This window comes from Heloderma suspectum, chromosome 2 (genome assembly GCF_057233095.1).
Source record: "Heloderma suspectum isolate Gila_16-S chromosome 2, 16-S_ref, whole genome shotgun sequence".
Classification (NCBI taxonomy): domain Eukaryota; kingdom Metazoa; phylum Chordata; class Lepidosauria; order Squamata; family Helodermatidae; genus Heloderma; species Heloderma suspectum.
The window spans coordinates 138,776,342-138,798,587 of record NC_139459.1 but is presented as its reverse complement, the minus strand read 5'-3'; the positions used below and the strand labels follow the sequence as shown (position 1 = coordinate 138,798,587).

The following is a 22,246-nucleotide window of genomic DNA, read 5'->3' as shown; positions in this document are numbered from 1 at the left end:
CACTGGAGCGGCATCAAGAGCAAGCAAACGTTAGCCTTAAACAAGAAGTCCAAACACTGGGCAAAGTTCTTCAAGCCCAGCGTCGCTTTATCTTAGAAAATAAGCCCCCAATTCCCATCACAGAAGTTCATCCTTTCCAACGAAGAGATGAAGTATGGGTTAAAGAGTGGGAAAATGACCCTTTAACTCCCAAGTAGAAAAGACCAAAAATTGTTATACTTTCTACCCCCACAGCTGTAAAAGTAGCTGGAGTTAAACCCTGGATACATTGGACACGAGTCAAGAGAGCAAGAGGGGGAGAGTAGACTGTGAACAGAAATCCTGAAAATCCTTTGAAAATTATTCTGAAAAAGCAGTAAGAAGACTCAGGCTAGACCTTACTGTGGGCACACCGGGAGACTGTCCACCCTGTGTACGGACAGCCCTGCAACTGGAGAATTGAAGAAGGGGACTAGACCCTACTGCAGCTTGCCAGGTGAATAGCTGCCCAGCGTACGGTCAGATCCCAAAGAAGATCAAACATGCGTGTTGTAGTGTTAGTAGTGTTGCATTGTGTTTCCTTAATAAGGTGCAAAAAAGGGGGGTCTGCCCCTAGAGATAGAAATCTGTCCCAGTGATTCGCTAATAATTACTGGCTTCACCTGGCTAACATCACGAGAGTAAAACATTTTTGTTTGCCAAGAGAGATACCTGCAAACAGGTTTTTTTATCTTTTTCTCCTCCATCATTTAATTTGACTAATAATAGTAATGCTGTAAATGAACAGATCAACAATCTGCACCATATAGTGGCTGACATAACAATAGGACAACATGATTAGCTCGATTGGTTAACCTCTTGGCTTCCAGATCTTAGCTGGCTTAAAGCATTGTTCATCCTAATTCTACCAGTGTTGTTCATAGAAATACTGTTATGCCTTTGCATTCCTTGTCTTATGCGCTGTTTAACCAATCTGTTTTATGTCTCAGCTAGTAAAACTGCCGCCCTCTATGCTCTAATAGCTCAACAAGATATTAAGTAAGAGGGTTGCTATAAGAGTCCTGTGTTATGCTTCGCAAACCAGAATGTCTATTTGCGTAATAAAATGCTATAACTGTAATGAAATTATGCATTTAAGGGGGGAATGTAGCAGCCATATCGGGGGTCAGACTAAGTAGCCTCATGCTTCATGTTCTTGCTGAGCTCTTGCTCTCTGAAATATATGTTTGTAAGATGACGAGACACAGGAATTTCTTATCATGTCAACAAAGGCTAAGGTCATAGTGATATGTATATCATGTTCTCTGCTGTTCTTTGCTTATCATGGCTACCCTATAACCCATTTCTTGTATTATAAACAATGGTGCTAAGAGAAGAAATGTTGAGGACTGCAACCCCACACAGGAGGGAGGGGAGGAGCTGTTTCCTATGTGTCACAATGTCTATAAAAACAATCTGCTGATGTAAATCGGGGCTTTTGGCTCTTTAGAAATGATTCCAGCCTTAAGCCCGCGCGTTAAATAAAAACTCTTTTTCCTTCACTCCGTGGCCTCTCTGACTCTGAGTTCTGCAACAAGATCAAGGCTTTGCTGAGGCTCCAGGAGGCAGCAAGGCAGAAGGACCCACTCAGTCACTGCCTATTGGTTACTGGTACATTAGCTCCTTCAGTACAGTTCCTGCTAACCCAGGTCTCCTTGCTTAGAGAGCCCTGATCCTGTGGCCTATTCACTGCCCCTCCAGTACACTTGGCTTACTACACATACATCAAAGTGGGATGGGAATGAGATAGCAGAATGGACCATGCCACTTCCAAGTTGGGGATACTTCTGAATGCTCCTACATGTAAAAATCAATTGGATCCTTATATTGTCAGTTAAAACCTCTCTCTATGGTGCAGTTTTTAAGTGTGCTGTATTTTCCAAGAATGATTTTAATGTCTTCACTGTTTGGTGTTGTTTTATTTTTTTTATTGTAATAGAAAGGTGGGGTGGCAGAGAAAGAGAAAGACAGCACACACACACACACACACACGTACATCACATACACACATGGAAACCATCATCACCGCTCTGTACCCATCCACTATTTCATTCTGTTTGGCATTTGTAGACCCAGGGCCAATCTATAGGCATTCTAGGAGAAATTATGGAGTGACATTTTGATTTTTAGAAACTTGTTACAAGCAATATGGAAATGTGAGTAAGGCATTCTTCTCAGAAGATGTCTATATGAGCACTAGCTTCAGCGGCTTTTAGAATAAGCAGCAACAAGCTCACAGCCAGATGTTCAGCCACATTTGTTTCATAGTTTGGAAATCTTGCTTCTTGCTGAAAACCTTTCTTTAAAAAACCTCAAGAAAATTATTTTGAGTTTTTATTGTGATTCTGTTTCCTAGACCGGCATTTCTCAAGTCTGCAGAAAACTTTTCTCAGTTCATTTTGTCTGTTGAGATTCCCCACTGTGTTCTCCAGGGGACGTGTAAGCATGGCAGAGGATATCACAGTGTGTTCTAGGCTTTGTTCCCAGTTTGTATGGGGTGCCAGGCAGGCCCATCAGACCTTGGCATCAGCCTTCCCACACAGCCAAGAATGTGTCCAATGCTTCTACACGTTGCATGGGAAGCTCAATAGTGGTCAACAGTCATATCTTTCAGGGAATCCTGTCTCCTACTATTGATCTTTTCAAATGAGGAACTCTGAGAGCCTCCAAGGGTCCTGAAAAATACATTTTGAAACCACTGATCTATATCTGGAAGAAGTGTGTCAACAGATAGGAATGAAGACAATTTATGAAAAAAGGATAGACCAATTCAAGTCAAGCTGAATCCCTGGCTCAAATTTCAAAGAATACCAAACCATCTCTTCCAAACAGCAGACAAGCTCTTCTCTTAATCAGCATTTCCCATATTCCAGTATGACTCCAGGTCAAGAAACAGTTTATTTCAAAAAAAGTCTACTTATCTGAAAGGGTGTGTTCAGTGTCTTTAGTACAAGATACTGTAGTTTCCCCAAAACATCTAATATCTACAGCACACTCTCTTTTGAATTAAACTGGAGGCCTGCTAACACTTACACCCCAAAAGGTTTCCTTACAGAATGCGTTAAGTGTGAGAATTACATGGGGTCGGGGGGTTAATGACAACAGGCACCTCCAGAAGTCACTGTTCTTGGCATTCATTTCACTAGAGTGGCGACTCATGCAGAGATGCAACCAGTAGCTTCCTCTGAGGCCAGCTAATTCTGCTATCGTTGCATCAGGAATGACTGCAGGATGTAATCACATCCAATCCACAGACATGGCAGAATTACCCACCCCTAGTAGAGAATGATTGGAAGGAGGTAATGCCAGAGCACTGAATCATGCAGATATACAGCAAGCAGCCTCCTTCATGGGTGGGTATATTGGGCTCACACGGGCTTCTAATTTTTTTCTTTTTTGCTGCCCACGAACAGATCTCTCACACAGCTTGGGATTACAGGGGAATTGCACAGGCATATGTTCTTGGGGGGCAGGGGGACAGAAGCTATCCCTTCTCTTGTCAGAATGGTCTGTTGCTGCTCTTCACATGTGTGCCAAATTACTCATAAGTAAGCATCCCCAGCTGGCATGTGAAGCATTAGCATGGGCTGAACACCAGCTTGCAAGTTCAAGCAAGGATCAGAGCAGCTGCTGGGTGGTTACTCATGAGTAAGACCAGTGGAGAGGATTCCAGTTTGTCAATCTGCATATGATGAAGGAAGTATATAAGCAAACAAGCAGCACCCTGGCCTGTGGTGAGAACTCCAGATAGCTTTTGCAAACAGAAAATGACAAAGCAGCAAAATGGTTCTGGAGAGCCAGAAAGAGCAGCAGGCCTAATGCAGTATTGCATTCCTCAACAGGACCATGAAGCCACCAGCATGGTTCTCTTACAGTCCCTCTGCGACTTCTAATGAGATGGATGATGTCATGGGAATATGGGAGGAACAGACAGCAGGCTGGAAAAAACAGATATAGTTTAAGCAGGAGTGAGTCGGTTCAGTGAATAGGAGATGAACAAAGGGAAGAAGATTTTAGTCAAATCAATGAAGAGGGTGTTAAATGTTCACTCACGGGAAATAAGCCAAAGTTATTTGCACTAGGCTCTCCTCGCCAGAGGCCTGGACTAGACACAACCATGAAAACAGAAGACACACATCCATCTCCCCCTCCTCCTCTGTAACACTTACCCGTATTGTGACATCACAATGCTCCACATTTCCCTGCACCACATCACCAGCTGCTGCTGCTAACAAGGGGAAGGAAAATGCAGAGTGCAGTGACATCACAATGTGGGCAAGTAATTCTAGGCATTACAGAGGGGAAGGAGGTGCTAAAGACACAGCTGTTGTGTAAATTAATGCCATGACTAATTTGGGCCTCACAGACTTAGTCATAAGGCCACAGTATGGTAAACTAAACAACCAGTGCTGGCTCCAGGTTTCTGAGGGCCCTTGGGCAAGGCACCCCTCAGTGGCTTCCCTCCCTTAGTGACTCTACCTTCTCACCACCATTGTCACCAGCTGCTATTGCTCCTCCTTCTCTTTCTCATCATTGCTATCATTTGCTTGTTTGACAGGCAGCGAGCCAGTGAGCAAGCAGACAGTGCCATCCACTGCTCCTCCTTCTCGCCACCCCTGTTGTCTGGGCCAGAGCGAGAGGCAGGTGAGCAAGCAGCTTACAATGGTGAAGAGGAGGAACAACTCCAGGGGGCACTTGTCAGTGGGCCCCTGCTGGGGTCTGGGCCCTCGGCAGTTGCCCAGCCAGGCCTACCCTTGACAGCAGCCCTGTAAACAATCAAAGAAAAGTGTGCCAGCCAGTAGTGCGTAACGTATTCCTCCTCCATTTAGTGAAAGGAAGCCACCCCCTGCCCGTCTACAATTCCTTCTGCCCCCTCCTTCTGGAAGGAAGAACCTGGAACCCAAACTACGACATCAACTGACAGGAATTGGAAGAGATTGCCATAAACACTCCAGATATCCTTAACGTATTGAACTTTGTTTCTTAAGTGGCAAGCCGCTTTGGGAGCAAATCCTGGCTGAACAGCAGGGTATAAATACCAATAAATAACAAGTGATGCCCACCTCCCAGCCTACCTTTCCATGTTTGGAATCACGGCAAAGGGAGCAAACTCCTTTGCATACTTGTCCCAATGGGCAGCAGAGCATTCCCAGCAAGGAAGAAGGCTCCACTGCCTCCACACTGTTGCCTTGAGCTGGATCCCTACGGGGGCTCTTTCCTTCCTTGTTCTCTCCAGTGTGGCTAATCTTACCTGCTCTTCCTCTCCCCAACTGCTAGAGAAGATCAGCCACACCAAAAACATGGAAGGAGAGTACATGGTTGGTGATATCCTCTGGAAGTGGCGTTGCGAGGGGATAATTCACAACAGAGAAATGGCTGGTAGCAAGAGGGTGAATAACCCTTCACCTGCTCATTAGGTCTCTTCTACAGTTCCCTCTCACTAGAGGTTTCCCCCAATCATGAGCTCACTGCCAAGAGCAAGTTCAAGAGCACAGTGGGCAGGCCTCCTGTCAGAGGGCATGGGGAAAAGCGGAAGATGAGGGCTGCTTCCAGATGGGTTGGCTTCTAGCGCTACCCAGACATTGCTCTTTCATTATAAACTACAAGCAGAATGGCAAGATAGACTTTCCACACTATTGGGACTATTGCTATTATCGTAATATTGCTGTTATTATAATATTGCTATTATCGTTGTTATGTACATCGTCCTGAGAGCTTCAACTATAGGGCAACTCATAAATGAATGATTGCACTGCAATGAATTGCCCTTTTCCGGTGTGTACACCCTGCTATGTTCTGCCCACACCAGAGGGTGTGACATGGCTGCTATAGGTGCGACCATTTCATCACACGTTCATTACAACCTTTGTGGTGGGGGTCCTTTAAGGAAAACAGAAGAGAAGTGCTAAAGACAACTACAGCTGTGGAGATTGTGCCACTCTTCAGTTTTTATTTTAAAAATCTAGGCTTTCTGCAGTCCCGCACCTCTCACATGCAAGTTCCTTTAAAAGCATTGCTTATGCAAATAGCACTACGCTATGGGGAATAAATGATAATTATAAGCAGAAACCAAATGCATAGAGTCTCGCAAATTACCAGCAATGTCGCAGAGCTCAGCATCTGAGGCATTTGCTAGTGCTTCCTCCAGTTCCGGTTCTAGAGTTACACTTTCCAAAACAGGATCAATGGCCTTCTGCTTGGGGACCCAGACTTTTCCTATAAACACAAAAAGTGAGATCAGCTCCATTCCATCAGGCTGGCAATTGTTTTAATGATGGGGATATAAAGTTCCTTATTGCTGACGGCTTTATCTGACAAATGAGTAAATGAAATGTATAGGATCAGGAACAAAACAAGCGTGTTCTACTACGAAGGAGAAAATTTTGACTGCACAGGACGGTAAGTATGCTTTGATTCTAATGCAGAAAAACAAACTAGACATTACCTGAATTGCATGGTTAGCAAGCAACCATGGCGGTTAAAAAAAAAAAGAATACATACTAATTTCAGGGAATTTTCATCAGGCCCACAGTGCATATTCTCAGTCACAATCCCGATGAAAATCACCACCTCTACACAGCAGTTAGTGATAGGAAAAAAGCTCCCATTAGCACCAATTACCACCTTATGCTAAATGCCACACTGGCGAGGGGGGGCACTTTCACTGGGATTGTGATTGGGTAGGGCAGGCTTAAACCCCACCAAGCAGGGCCAGCCCACCCATGAAGCAGGTGAGATACCTGCATCAGGCAGTGCAGTGGCGAACTGCATCACTCCCTGCTACCCCGCCTCAGCCAGGAGGGCCTGCCACCACCAGCCTCAACTACCTCCAAGGGGTGCTCTAGAGAGCCCTGCCAGCTGCTCTCACGCCATGGCATTTCCCACAGTGAGAGAGCGGTAAGCGGGGCTCTCTGGAGCAGCTGCCTGCCCTCTGTTTCCCTTTTAAGAGCTTTGTGGCCAAAAGAAGCAGCTGTCAGACTCTCATGAGAGCTCAGGTGGGTCTCACAAGACCCAGATGAGCTCTTGCAAGACCTAGGAGGTCACTTCTTCCTGCTTCGTGGCTCTCCATAGAGCCTGTATGGTGGCAGCAAAGTTAAGGGGGGGGGGGCGGGGGAGGCAGTGACAAGAAGGGGCACAAAGCAGCAGTGCATGTTGTGCCACTTCAGGTGGTGAGAGAGTTTGCACTGGGGCTGCCTCCTAGTATTAGTATTTTTAGAACCCTAAGCATAGTTGCTAACTATGCAATTATAGTAATGTCTGGTTTGGCCCTAAGGTGTCTTCTGTTTTGCAAGAGAGTACTAGGGAAACTAATTCAACCTGGCTGCACTGGTTTCAGCATGGTAGAAAAGGGGTAACTGTATCACTTCATTCATTACATTTCTATGCCACCCAATAGCTGAAGCTCTCTGGGTAGTTTAGAAAGATTAAAAACCTTTAAAATACATTATAAAAACCATTTACATACAAACATATAAACAAATTGCACACAGAGAGACACATATATCTAAAACAATTTAAAAAATCAACAATAAGAAAAATCCGGGATCAGTTTCAAACCTCATCATATGCTGCCAAACATCTGAGGGAAGAGGAAGGTCTTAACCTGACCCCCAAAAGATAGCAATGTTGGTGCCAGGAAGGCCTCATCAGGGTGATCATTCCATAATTGGGGGGCCACCACCAAGAAGACCCTCTCCCTTGCTGCTGCCTTCCAAGCCTCCCTCCTGGATCCTTTCTCCTCCTCTTCCTCCTCCTCTGGATTTCCTGCACCAAGCAGGGGGTTGAACTAAATGACTTATAAGGCCCATCCAACTCTTTCAATAAGTTTGGATGTCATGGCTACTAATGGAAGTCGTGAACTAGTGGGAGGAAGCAAGCAAGCGTGCTGGCTCAGGGCCACACAATTGCTCCTGCTGAGCTAAACAACCCAGGGGCGCACCATCCCTGGCTTGTTTAGCATGATGTCTGAACACGGAGTTGTAGCCCCCATGGTTTGTTCTTGGGTTACAATCCTGGATTGTCTCTCCCCCATCAACCCAGATTGCTGCATGCAGATATCATGCTAAACAACCCAGGGATGGGGTGTCCCTGGGATGTTCTACTCCACACAGCTGCAGTAAGAGAGATCCGGAGGTCAGAGTCAGCACACTCGCTCACTTCTGCTTCTCTCACAACAACCCAGAGTTTAACAAACCAGGTTCACATCGGGTCTATGATTCTTGAGCACCAGCTTTTTGAGCACTAGGGAAAAGGGGATGTGTATTCTTAATCTTCAGAAATGCCATAATGTACCCAGCCATCACTGCAGCGCTACATTTGTGGATCATTTTGCAATTCTTCTGGTTTAGCACAACAGTCACTGATGGAAGCTGCAACATGGATACAACCTATGACAACAGGTAATGGCCCATTTAACATTTTTAGAGCAAAGGGGCTGCTCTGGAAGCACCTTCCCTGTGTCCAGTCCAAACATACCTTTCCTCTGCAGCGTCAAGCTCAGAAATGCCTGATACTGCAAGGATGAAGGAGAAGCTGGTTGTGCAGGGTACTGATTGGCTGCCCCCCCGCCCCATCCCCTGGTGAGGGTCCTGCCGCCCCACCTCCCAGTCCCTGGAGCCGGTTTTAAAAAATCATTTAAAAACATTAATAACAGAACAAATGAACATATAAAATCCATGAACCTTCTACGGTCTTTCTGGAAAATAGGGTGTTCACCTGTCCTGAAGCAAGACCGAGAGCTGTGTCAGCACTGGAATTGTTGGTATGCACATCTCTCGTTTTAGTTGCAAAGTTGAGAGGAAGCCAGGCTCACCCCACAGGTGAGGGACACACCGTGAGATCTCATTTTATATCATACCTGGTCTTCACACAAAGTTTAGAATACCAGCTTCGTACCACTCACGTTTTGCTTATGTCAACAGTCAATGGTTTTTAGTACCCTCCTATTTTCAGGAAAACAAAGATAAGGTGTGTCTCGCCTCCTCCTACAGCAAGGGCTGGAAGTGGAATGCACCTGTGGGGCCAAGTCCTCTCAGCATTATTCCACGTTCCTTCCCAAATTGAGCAGGGGGTTGGACTAGATGATCTCTGAGGTATCTTCCAATTCTAGGATTCTAAACTTTCAGCTTTCAGGAGGGGGGGTTAGTGGGGGATGTGCCTGAGGAAGGCTGGACCTATCAACAGCATTTCAAGGCTTCTTCCCTAAATTTTCTGCTTTCGTTCTGCTTTCGTTCTTTCTTTCTTTCTTTCTTTCGTTCTTTCTTTCTTTCTTTCTTTCTTTCAAAAGTAACTCTCTAGCCCAGCCTCCCCCAACCTGATGCCCTCCATGCTGGTTGGGAATTATGGGAGCTGTAATCCAACACATCTGAAAGGCACCAGGTTGGGGAAAGCTGAGTTAGCTCTAGTATTTACAGGGATACAAGGAAAAAATATGCAAGCAGTAACTTACCCCAATAGCTCAGTGAGAAGCAAACTAGCTCCCATCATGCAGGGTTCTGGCCAATGAATGAATGCATAGGTACTAGAATGCCTGATTTTTTAAAAAAACTTGGCTCTTATTTTAATTGTTAAATTCCAATGTTATTAAAATTATTTAATAATGTTAATACCTTTAAAACCCTCCTACACTTGTAAAAAGCACTTTATTTATCTGAAATTGGGGACAACTAGACCCTAATTAAGTCATCATGGGTTTTTTTTTTAAATGAGGTATACTTGACAATGACTCCAATTTAATGTTAAAAAATAAAAGAAAATAGATTAACTATTTCCGTTAACAGTACAGGGCTACAACTATGCATGGATATCTGACACTCATAGTTAATTCCTATCAATTCTCACATACACCCCTGATACTTACTCATGCCCTTTTTATTTCAACTCAAAACTTCCCGGCAGTATGTAGGGTGCTTCCAGATGGAGGGCTCCTAGCGCTACCAATTAGAAGGCACTGTGCAGCTATTCCGTCTTTTTCTCCTTAATGGATTTTCTGCAGTAAGAAAAAAGACGGAAGCAGTGGTGGGGAAACACGGGAGGGTAATGAGTGGAAGATGACACTGTCTGGACCCTCTGTAAAAATCCGTGAATGAGACAGGGCAATGGTGCAAGAAAAGCCTCGTCTGGAAGCACCCAAAGGATAAAATCATTGAATGGTTAAGACCTCCTTATCTGCTGCATCAACATAAAATAGTGATTGCATTGCACAGTATTTACCATGGTGGGCATTTACAGTTAGGGAGAAATGAAATTTTGTACATCCAACTTTTTTTTACTGAAATCTTCAAGTTACACACAGACACACACAGTGGTGTAGCAAGTTTTGAAGTGCAGGCGTTCATCATGACAGTCCCCACAGCCACACCCCACAAGGAGATGCAAAAAATTCAGGCAGGTATGTTCTACCAGTTTTCATCTCCACCAGGAGCATGGTTTTTTTGTAGCGCTAATGGGTCTTAATTGCCCATTGATGACCATGACACCCCAAAATACTTTGCATTACAACAGGGAACCCTATATTGTTGCTGGGGAAATTCGTGAGGATTTCAGCTAAGCTCAGAAGGGACGGGGAATTCTGAAGGGGCGGGGGAGGGCTGGCAGATGAGGTCAGTGTCCCTGCTAATAAGGACATGCAGTTGCTGTACCCCAGCCAGCCCTGACTCCACTACACCAATGGACACACAAAATGGAGGGGCCAGTGGATTGAAATACTGCAGAACAATCAACCCTTTAGTGTAAAGGAAATGCACAGAATATGAAGGGGCCGGTGGGGGAGGTTTGCATATTTTTAATGCCCCATTTGGCTATTTCCCCCTCTAACGGGGGAAAAAACATTTTAAAGTTTAATGAAAGTTTGATTTTGAAGGATCCAGACAGAACTGAAAGAGTAGAAATACAAGCAGTGCTATGATGAAGAAAAGAGGCACCTCTTTAGAAAGCCATCCAGGAGACAGATGCAAAAGAGATAGCACACTCATTGCTCTGGGCAGGGAATGTGACACTGGGACTATTTTTGTCCTTGCTGCCCATGTTACAAGGAATGAAAAGGAGGACAAAGACCACACTATCCCAAAAGCGGCTTGAAGGTTGAGCAGCGCTAAATTTAGGCCTCACAAAGAAGCAACTGCTCACTGGGCTGTCTCTTGAGATGAAACAGAAAACTAAAAACAGTCCTTTACGGAACAGCCCTCTCTATTCAGTTTACATTTGTAAAAACACATCTTTTAAATTAGTGTGGGGGTGTTTACCAAGGCTGAACAATGGCTTGGTTTTAGAAATGCCAAGTTTCAGCAACACAATCTCACTCTCTGGACTTGGATTTATTTTAAAGAGAAAGGCTGACAAAAATACGTAATTAAGATTATACTCATATGCAACAATCCATTACACACTTACTTGGAAGTAAGTCTGATTGAACTCAATGAGACTTACTTCTAAGTAGACATGTATAAGTTGGCCTATAAGAGTTTGTACGAATAAATAATTATCTTGGATGAGATGGCTAGATAGCATCACCGATGCAATGAACATGAACTTGAGCACGCTCCCGGAGAGAGCGAAGGACAGGAAGGCCTGGCATGCTACAGTCCACAGGGTCATGAAGAGTCGGACACGACTGAACAACCGAACAACAACAACAAGCTTTTAGTCTTGCTATGCTGGAATCTGAAGACTGAGCAGTGGACCCAGGGTTTGATGGACTTGACATTTTCTTAAACGTTATGTTCCCCTTGGCAGGGGATAGGATGAGTGGGTATCTGGGGTGGGAAGGGGGTAAAAAAGGCGGGATTTGGGGGCCAGATGCAAAAGAGAGCAGGGTTCTTGCACCTTTAATAGTTTTGCAGAAGAAGGAATTTGAGCAGGTGCCCCTTGTAGACAAGCTGCACTGGCTGAAATTCCCTCTGCTGCACAACTATTAAAGGGGCAGGAGGTCCCTGTACCTCTTTTGCATCTGGCCACCCTATTTGGAGGTGGGTAAAGGAGGGAATTGTGGCTTGTTCTTAAACATTTGTGATGTTCCACATGACCAGAAACTAAGAGTTAAGGAAAAGGATTTGGCATTCCAACTTGTTATATACCAACAAAATGCCCAATATGGTGGGTGTGGTGGAGGGTGGGGCTGTAAATTTCAGGAAGCTATATGTGTGTGTGGGGGGGGGCAGGGGGTACACACACACACTGTACCCCACTGTGAGATTCTTTTCATTGTTGCCAGACCATTCAGTGCAAGGTGAAAAAGAGAGTGTTTGCCCTCCCCACTGTTTTATTTTCCTCTAGAGGAATGAATGGCAGCCATCCACCTACAGGTGAGACATTTAAGGGATGCATTTGAGGGGTTGGGGAATACCATGGGGGCGGGGGCTAAACCTAGGTGCCTGTGGAGAGACTCAGTTAATTTAACACACATCCTGAAAAGACGAGAAACCCCCATGTTGAGATACCTCTCCAACTCCTACCTCTTTTCTCCCCTGTGAAAGGAACCAGATCGTCTCTGTCTTTAATATCATTCGCCTGCTTCTCCAAGTGTGCCAGAAGGTCATCCCTCTTAAAGGGGCCAGTGGGTGTTTTCTTCGTCTGATCTCTCTGTCTCATTCCTGCCGGCAATAGCGCATTCTAGATTTTGGAGACAGAAGAAAAAGGTTTTGGAGGAGCATAGTGACCACTGCTCATCAGCAACTCATATTCTTAAATGGGGGGCTTTTCTAAATGCGGCATTTATCGTGTGCTCACCATTCCCCTTTCACCGTTGTTCATGGGTTCTTTAGATGTTGTGACCCTCCAGTTTCACTTCTACGTCAAATCAGCACTTTCCACGCGTATTTTTAGAGCAGGGAAAATGCAGCATTTAATTGTGAAAGCGAAAGAAAGCACAATTTCCTCTTCTGTATTTGCACTATTCGGCTATAGCACAGTGCTGCCTAGACGTTATGTAGTGGAAAAGCAGGAAAGGAAATGTTCCTTGTATAGAGCTTGGATCTCAATTCTGTGATGAAACCGGAAGTAGATACATTGGATTAACAGCCATGTGTAGAAAATCTCGTGATCATGCTGAATTACCACATGCCGACTGTACCCATTTTGCTGTCCACCCATGTGATCTGGCCCTGTGAATGAATCCATAATATTCATGTGGAGAACACAACCACAATCTTTTCATAGGCAAATATTTATTAGGGATAAGTGGGAACTGCAACAAAATGTTGCATTGTGGGTTCCAGCCATACCCTCTTCCAGAATACTCCATTCCATCCATCCCTTCCCACCACTCTTCCTGGTTTCCCATTATTTTTACCCAACAGACACTCACAGTACTCATTGGGCTGATTTGGGGTGTTTTTTTCCTCCACCTTAGGTTTTTTCCCCTAAAGACTTTCCAGTTATGGAAAGCATGGTGATAAGCTCTGTTTTTGCTCCATTTTGATTCTGCTGCTTGTCAAGAGTCCTCAAACGCCAGCAAAAGGGACGGTGTTTCTTCTCCCTGTTGACCAAACTGCAACTCCAGGGCTGAAGGGCAGAGGGTCGGCTTGCCCCTTGTAGACACTACTGGTGTCCTGGCTGAAGTGGGGCACCCATCTAGGTCCCCTGCCAACCTGTGCAATTCCTCTCTCTGCCTCTGCTGCTCTGTCCCTCACTGCTCCAGCCAAAGGATGGAGCATTCAACTCTTGCTGTAAACCACTGCTTGGTGTCCACTACCCTAGGGCCCATCTGGCTCAGCATGTCAATGCCCTGATGGGTGTTGACATAACATTTAAAGCCCTTAACTGCTTGGGGCCAGGTTATCTGAAGGATTGCGTCCACCCATATGTGCCTGCCCGGACCTTAAAATCATCCTCAGTGGCCCTTCTCTGTGGCCAAAGGAAGTGAGGTGGGTGGCTACTAGGTGGAGAGTTTTTTCTGATGTGGCACCCTGGCTGTGGAATGAGCTCCCTAGTGAGGTTCGCCTGGCACCTACATTGTATTCCTTTTGGCGGCAGGTGAAGACGTTTTTATTTTCCCAGGCATTTCAGCTTTTTAGACTTTTAGTTTTGCTGTTTTAAATCTGTATTTTAAATTCCTGCACTGCTGCTAGGTTTTATTGTGGCTGTATTGTTATATTGTGGTTTTAATGTTCTAAGTTTTTTATATTGTTTTATTGTGTGCCATTTGGTTTTAATTTTTGTGAACCGCCCAGAGAGCTTCGGCTATTGGGCGGTATAGAAATGAAATAAATAAATAAAATAAATGGGCAACTTGGGCCAGGGAACGATGGGAGAGCCCACTGCAGTGTAGCTCCCAGCACAAGATACCTACATTCACACAATACGGATACAAAAATGCTATCTAACCCAGCCCTCCCCAACCTGGTGCCCACCAGATGTGTTGGACTATAACTCTCAGCATCCCCCAGTCAGCCATGTTGATCTAACCAATGCTGGCATTGTCATGCTTCAAATGCAGATTTTGTGTGCATGTGATGGTATTGTAATGTAATCCAACATTTCAGGGATGAACTGTTGGAAGTGATTCAGACAATTACAGGGGCTCATTCCTCCAGGATTCCACCGCTTTGGTTTAAAGATTCCGGGAAAGGCCATGAGGAATGATAACAAGGTCTTGGAGAGTAACGTATTGGCAGGTGCACGAATGCTAATGGCTAAATGCTGGAAAAATTCAAAGCTTGCCAGCGTTCATTGAATTGTGCAGGAAAATCTAGCACAACAATGATGAAGCGTATAGTAGTTTTAAACTGCAGGCAAGTTGGGATGATGCAATGATTCTGTTTAAGACATAATGGGAGACTGGCATGGTGTTCTAGAACAGCAAGTACTCCCGCAAAACCACTTTGTCATTACTCTGAATGTTGTTAGTATCACTAAGGTAGCCTTGACTAGGAAAGTTGAGATGGTCATATCTCCATTTAATAAGCAGAGATATAAGTGAGTATTTTGCCTGTGCACGCAGCCCCTTTACTCTTCTTTTTATGGGAGCGGGGAAACAAACCAGGAAGCCTTTAATTAACTATAGTTTCCCATTTCTTCCAGATCAAGAAACTATGGCTGACAGCTTCAGAACAAGTCAGGATATTCAACCAACTTCAAACCATGGTTTAATATCCTGACTTGCTCTGAAGTGTTAACCATTATCCAAACCCAGCCATAGTGTTAAACTATAATCTAGCGTTACATCCAAACCAGAAAACTGTTTACTCTCTGGAACCCAACCCAATAGGTAGCAGCTACCAATCATCAAAAGGAATTGAAGAGACATATTTTAGCCAGTAGTGCTCCTTGAGGAAACATCAAAACAAACTAACTTTCCACTAATGTCCTCATTTGAAAGCCATTACAGTATGACGGGGAGACACAGATCTCCAGACACACACACACAGCAGTCATGGAACAGGGAGCTGCAGCCAATCCAGCTCCCTGGTATTTGTCCCCGCGAATTTGGGGATATGCACATCTCATCTTCAAACTCTGCACATTTATTGTGACAAACACAGGTGAACCTACAATGTCCTTGCAGCATCCCATAATTGGTGAAGTGACTCTCAGGCTACTTCTAGGTAGACAATTTCTCTGGTGTAAGCCACAACCGATGCAATGAATATGAACTTGAGCACACTCCGGGAGAGAGTGGAGGACAGGAAGGCCTGGCGTGCTGTGGTCCATGGGGTCACGAAGAGTCGGACACGACTGAACAACAACAAGCCACAACAATGTAGTGTCCCTAAGACCTGAAAGCCACACGGCACCTTGATAATCCACATGCTGATCTCTCCTCATCCAAAATGGCAGACAAGAGGGTACTAGCAACACACTAGTTGGCACCTCTCTCTTAAGAAATCAAGGGTGACGTGAGGAGTTCAGCCTCTGAATATGAGACAGACAAACAATGGGAAGGTTGTTACCTTCGAGCCTGCTTGTCTAACCACTGTTGGAAGCAGGGTGTGGGATTAGGTAGACCTTGATCTGATCCAGGAGGCGGGCAATCTTTACATCCTTAAGAGCACCAAACAGAGTGTGGCATGGACTTCTCTGCAGTGGCCCCACACCTCTGGAATAAGTTGCCATTGGGGGTCCAGCATACTCCATCATTTCAGGCTTTTAAGAAGGCCTTGAAAACATATTATTTTACTCTGGCCTTCTCCTGACATGATTGCTGTTTTTATTGCTGGATTTGTTGTTGGTTGTTATTGCTGATTGTATCGTATCAGTTTTATATGTTGTATGCTGCCTTGGGAAGGACTCTGTCCTGAATGGCAGCCAATGAATATTTTAAATAAATAAATAAATAATTGCAGGCAAGACTTCACTAGACACATCAAATGGACAAGGGAGGTGTCCAAAAAGTTTCCAAAAGAAGCTAGTATCAGACTCAGCTCACATCAAATTGAGCAGGAGGGAAAGGGTCAAGGAGAGGCAGAGGCAAAGGTGGGCTCCCATAGGAAAGAGCAGCAGCAGGATCCTCTATTGTTCAGACCAGTAAGCATGCCTGACCTGGATGTTTTTATACAGTTCAAGAAGTACCGCACGACCTGCTCTGGCCTATTGCTCTTAAGAGCTCGCTGGCTCCTTTGGCTGGAGTTTGGTGGTGGTGCACAGGCTGAATCCTTGCCTCCATCACTCAGGTCCTAGGTTCAGAGTTTTTGATGGCCTTGCATCCTGACCGCCGCAGTCATATACTTTTAGAAAAAACTTCCTCAACCTGTTGCCCTTCAGATATTTTGGACTTCAACTCCCACCAGCCCCAGCCTGCATGGTGAATGGTTCGGAATGCTGGGAGTTGTAATCCAAAACATCTGGAGGGCACCAGGTCAGAGAAGGCTGCTTTAGAAGATCACAGGCACCACACAAAAGGTGATGGCTATCTCATGTTGTTTGCCCTCGGCATCTGGTATTCAAAGGCATGCTGCCTCTGAGCATCGAAGTTCAATTTAGCTATCATGGCTAAGAGCCACTGAAAAGATCTAGGCCACTTTTTAAAAGTTTTCCTTTACCATCACTTACATCTGGATCTAAGTCTACCAGTTCATCTTCTAGCATCTTAATTTCTTCTTCTGTAAGTGCTCCAAGGATCTGATCTTCATCCAGGTCTCGGTATTTCTCTAGTCCTTGTCTGTACGACATTCTGAACAATTCTTGCTTTTAAAATCCCTCTCTTGTTGAAATATATAAGCTGCATGTTTAAACAAAAAGAAAAAGAGCAAAATTGGAACTTCCTTCATGGCTGGTTCAGTTGCCGGAGCTCAACTCGGCAGCACAAATAAGGAACGAATCAGTAAATCAGTAAATAAGGAACGAATCAGTAAATAAGTGCTATTTACTGCACTAATGCATATATAAGCCTCTTTTGGCTTAACCATGATTTGACACTGGCAGTGCAAGCTTCTAAGCCACAAATGGCAAACATAAGGTGGGGAAAGCACTGTGCAAATTAACACTTTATAAAATAAAAATATTATTATGCACTTCTCATTTCTGGGTGGTGAGAGGTTCCAGGAGCAACATTCCAGGGTTTCATTTCCTTTGAATGAAAAAGCACTAGAGAATTACATTACCTTTGTGATATGTTTTATTTACAAATCTACAGGTAGAGCAAAGTTGAAGCGAACAGACACTCCTACAGCAGATCCCCAGATATCAACTCGCACACGTGAGGTCACACGCGAGGTGGCACCCACAATTCTAGCTGACTCCACCCAGAAAACTCTCTCCCCACCCCCATCAATTCAAACTGCAACGTGCTTTTGGCCCTCTCTGCCTCCCTCCCCTCAGTTGGAGGTGTGCAACTTTCTCCAACCACTGGTGGATCTTTCCCTCAACAAGCTGAGCTCTCAGGAGACTATCACCTGCCATTCGTCCCCATTGATAAAACATCATCCTGGACTAACCAGCTTATAAAGGGTGGTCTGTCTGCAACCATAAAAGAAGGAAATATAACCATGTATGATTTGTGGCACAGCTTGTCCACTCCCCACTCCACTGAAATACATAATTCTTTCCTGTTTTTAGAATCCTCTCTCTTTTATTTTCTTCCTTTTGGGGACAGTGTGGGGAAAGAAGAGAAGAACAGCACTGACATGGGTAATTATGCATTGTCACAGATGCACAATGCTGGCTGATCCATGGATACTTGGCTATTGCCTGAGGCCTGCAAGACCAATTACTGACTTGCATGTGTGGATGAGTCATTGCAGATTAACACCTCAGACAGAAATGCGGGGGGGGGGGGGGATGAGAAGAGAGGCGACACAGGAACAGATCTTTGCATCTTCAGGTGGCGATAAGGCTAGGACTGCCGCTGCTAAACTACAAGAAACTAGGTCCGGGTTTAGGGAAAATGTCTGAACCACAGTGGCATTTCAGCAATGGAATAGGCTGCCTTGGGAAGTTGTGAAATCTTTTCCCATTGACATTTTCAAAAAAAGATTAGACCAACACATCAGGGTTGCTTTTGGTGTAAATATCCTGCCTTGGGGCGAGGGGCTGGATTGGGCCCAATCCAATCCCTACAATTCAGCCACTGAAGTCTTCCAGTGGCAGAACCATTTAGCTGAATTCCTATAGGGATGGAGTGCTGGGAGCACATTACTCTGGCCCCACCACCCCAGTCTCCAGGGCATACTTCAAAGTGCCATTTTTTAACCAGTAAACTGCTTGAGCCCTACACAATTACTTGACTGACCCTTCCTCTATGTGCACAAGGCTCTCGGGGCAAGCAGGTTTTTAGAGTTCTACCAAAACCTGCCGCATCAGCCTAGGGAATTCCCCTACATGCAAATTAAACATTCTGTCATCTCCTAACTTGTATCATACAAAGTGGTAAGAGCACAATAATGCAAAAATTACTATGTACATTTTCCTCTCTTCGAAGCAAAAACACAACTAACGGTTATGAACAGCCTGATTTGGATCCAACAAAAGTCCATCTAGTGTAGCATTCTCTTTACAACAGTGGATGCCTCAGGAAACTTACAAGCAGGGCGTAAAAGGAAACAGCGCTCCCTCATAATTTGTCCCCAGCATCTGATACTCAGGAGTTATACTGACTCTACACATGGAGGCAACATTTAGCTACCATGGCTAATAGCTGTTGACAAGCCTATCTTCCATAAGTTTGCCTACTCTCTTCTAAACTCATGGCCATCACTCTCCTAATACCCAACCATCATTGAAGGCCTCTGCCCACAGAAGAGAGGCTTGGTTGTCTTAGTAACATCCTTAATTTATTGGAAACAATTATTTCCTTTTTCTGAGCTAAGAGGAAATGGGTTTAGCTGTTTTAGGTGACCAAAATCTCCATACTTCTATTGAAGATTAGCTTTGAGATCTGAAACTGAATATTCTAGTGGGAAGCTCCCAGGATTGGCCAAAAGCTGCTTGGCTCTGTGAGGTCATGATCCCATAACTCCTTGCATTTTTTTTCTGTTGCAGGGCATGTGTTAGGTGCCTAGGGCTCAGTTCATAGAGGAGACAGTCAACTGTTGAGGGGGTCTTGGGGGGTCTTCTGGGAGGAGGCACCTTGGAGACCCATTGCCATAGGGCTAGACAGAAACCTATGTTTGCTTTTGCTCTTTTGATATAGGGTCTAAGGCAAGTCCAAGACCAAAAAGAAAGGAGGGGATGGAGGAAGAGAAACATTTGAGTCCATCCAGTTGCCTTCACTGATGGCCTCAACTCTCCAAGGAGCAAAGGTCGCCTAGGCTGGCCTCATACTGTGTGTGGTTCCTTCAGGGTTGCAGGGAAGGTTTCTGCTGGCTTGGCTTCACCTGGCTGGCTGATCCTGTTGCATCTTGTCTGCTCCCAGGCAAGCTATCGCTCTCTGCTATGCTTGCGAGGGGTTCTGCCTCTGCTCTGGCAGCCCAGTGGCTGCTTTGGGTGGCTATGCTGCTGCACCTTGAAGCCTACTGTCTCCTCTTTGCCACCCTGCTGGGAAAGTAAAAGGGCAGGAGTAAGCATGCCAAAGCCCCTTCTGGCTGACTGTTCAAACCCCCTCTGCCTCTCTGTGGCCAGCTCCACATCCACCTTCATCCTAAGCTGTGGAACGGCCTGGCTGTGCTGGCTGAAGCTGGTTCACGGAGAAGGGGCTTCTGGAGTCACAACCAAGGCCCACTGGCCTTCAAAGAGCTCCGACCAACAAGTAAGGTGGTGCAGCAAATCAGAGCCTCAGTCGCAAGGCCTGATCCACCACACAACACTTTCCATTAAAAAGGAAGATGCTAAGAATATGGCTCTTTGGTCTGAAATGACAACTGACCCCTGACTGTATCACGGTGTTGCGACAGAGCTGGCTTGTCAGCAAGGGACTGCAGGGACTGCTATCTCCTAGTATGGCGATTCTTTGGATTGCAACTTTGCTCAACAGTGCTGTATTATGGTCTTCAAGTTTTTAAGCAACTTGAGTTGGTGTAATGTATATAAAGTAAGTAAACTTTTTCCACATGCATACTTCTTTTCCTGTTCCCCCATTAAGAGCTTATAATTCTGTACTTCTGGTTTTGCCCACATATTCAATAGGTTTGGCCCTGTCCTTTGGGAGTCTTGCTTGACTACCCCAGGTTGCTTAAATAGGCAGGCTGTTGGCAACCCAGTTTAAGGGGCACTTTCCCCCTGTGAAGCAAACAGTACTTTTTGTTTTATGTCATAGCCCACAACAAGAAATCTTGAGCATTTTCTTTAACTCCCTGAGAAGCATCAGGCAACGTGACATAGAGTTCTATGGCACCTTCTCTTGATAATAAGCTTTTAGAATTCTCCTTAATTTAGGCAGGATCACTACACAATTTCATTCCATGTAGCCGCTTAAACTAGTCTGAGAGACAACTGCTTTCACTACTGCTTCCAACTCTGAATAGCCCCGTCATAGTCCTGCTTCAATCAGATTCACCAGGCTAGAAAAATCCAGTCCTTCCTGTTTATTCAGAGTCCCAAGATGTTGAGCCAACTTAAATTCTTTTTTAAACAGAGACTCACCAGGAAAGGTTTGCTTAGCTACACTTTTCTGTGGAGTTACTAGCTGTGCTAATCTGTCTCTTAAACTGTTTACCAGAGATGGTCCCTGAACTTCTTGGTTAACTACTTTTCTACTATCAAGATGCTATGTAATGCATCTCAGCAACACCAGTCAACTTTTCCATACCATTGTGCATTCTCCCCCCTCCCCCGCCCCAGAGATTCCCAAGTACTACTCACAAGACTCAGAAGGGCCATGCTTTGGAGTTGACACAATTGTCCCTGTATTTCCATGCAGAGATTTTCCCGCCTGTTAGTGTCGATCTTCCTCTCACTTATTATTGCCTGAACAATCCAAGCACAGCAAGCAGCTGCAGAGGCTCCCTAAGTGCTCAGTATGATATGGGTTCTAACAAAGGTTGCTCACTTTATGGTAGAATATAGCAGCACTAACCACCCTCTGCTACCCAAATGTAGCATGCTTGATCACTTCTTCTGAGGCAAACACAATGCTTTATTTAATACAGAGTAAGACCATGATAAAGCAGCATAGCCATAACAGCTTCAGCATCCAACAAATTTTTCCACCCTACTCAACCCCCAGACCACTCCATTCCAACCATCAGAGCAGGGCTGACAAGCGAACAAGCCTTTCCACAGTTCTCCCTCTACACAGGCAGGGGATTCCTGCTCTTTGATGGTGGGCATCGGTGTATACCTAGACTTCTGCAGGGCAGGAGTTCATAATTGATAGTCATTCATAATCATCATCAATTGAAAAGTAAGTTAGCACCTCCACAATGGCAATTCTGGCTTCATGGAATGTCTGACCGCTAAGAAAAAAAAGACGTGCCTGCCACTCTTGAAAAGGAAGATGCTGGACTAGGTAAAGCCTTTGGGGACAGATTCAACAGGGTTCCACTTATTTCTTATGTAAAGGCCCTATTTTTCATTAGTGCAGGACACCAAACAGTTTTCCCCACTGAGTTCTTATGCATTCATTTTACTTTCCTCTGCATATTTTACATTTGTTATTTCTGGATTTCCATTCTTTTATTTCAGCTAATATACTATTCCTGTTTATCACAGTCATCTCAGATTCTAACCTTGCCCACTTGTGTTTCTGAAGCAACAAAGCCACCATAACCCAGATGCCTAAAAGCACAGAAGCTGAGACAATGGGTATATCACGTCTTCACTAGAAACACACAGATAAAAAAATTAACGCTTACCTCCTGGATGAAAAAAATCAACAGGCTAATGCTGTCTGGAAAACAGAAAAATAAAAGCCAAGGAT

General features: G+C 44.9%; 1 protein-coding gene across 18 annotated transcripts in view; it reads right to left on the bottom strand.

Moving 5' to 3' along the window:
- TMOD1 (tropomodulin 1) overlaps positions 1 to 22,246 on the bottom strand; it is a 55,524-nt gene that overhangs the window by 24,907 nt on the left and 8,371 nt on the right. For 12 of the 18 annotated variants that reach the window (XM_084834984.1, XM_084834980.1, XM_084834987.1 and 9 more), the window contains exons 2-4: positions 17,005 to 17,173; positions 12,471 to 12,627; positions 6,115 to 6,234 (exon numbers count right to left, since the gene is read on the bottom strand). In XM_084834984.1, coding sequence (XP_084691110.1) covers positions 6,115 to 6,234; positions 12,471 to 12,627; positions 17,005 to 17,124 — 397 coding nt within the window. In that variant the 5' untranslated portion in view covers positions 17,125 to 17,173. Of the gene's footprint in view, positions 1 to 6,114; positions 6,235 to 12,470; positions 12,628 to 17,004; positions 17,174 to 22,181; positions 22,217 to 22,246 lie in introns of all 18 variants that reach the window. The other 6 variants (XM_084834985.1, XM_084834988.1, XM_084834978.1 and 3 more) reach the window with 2 other exon arrangements.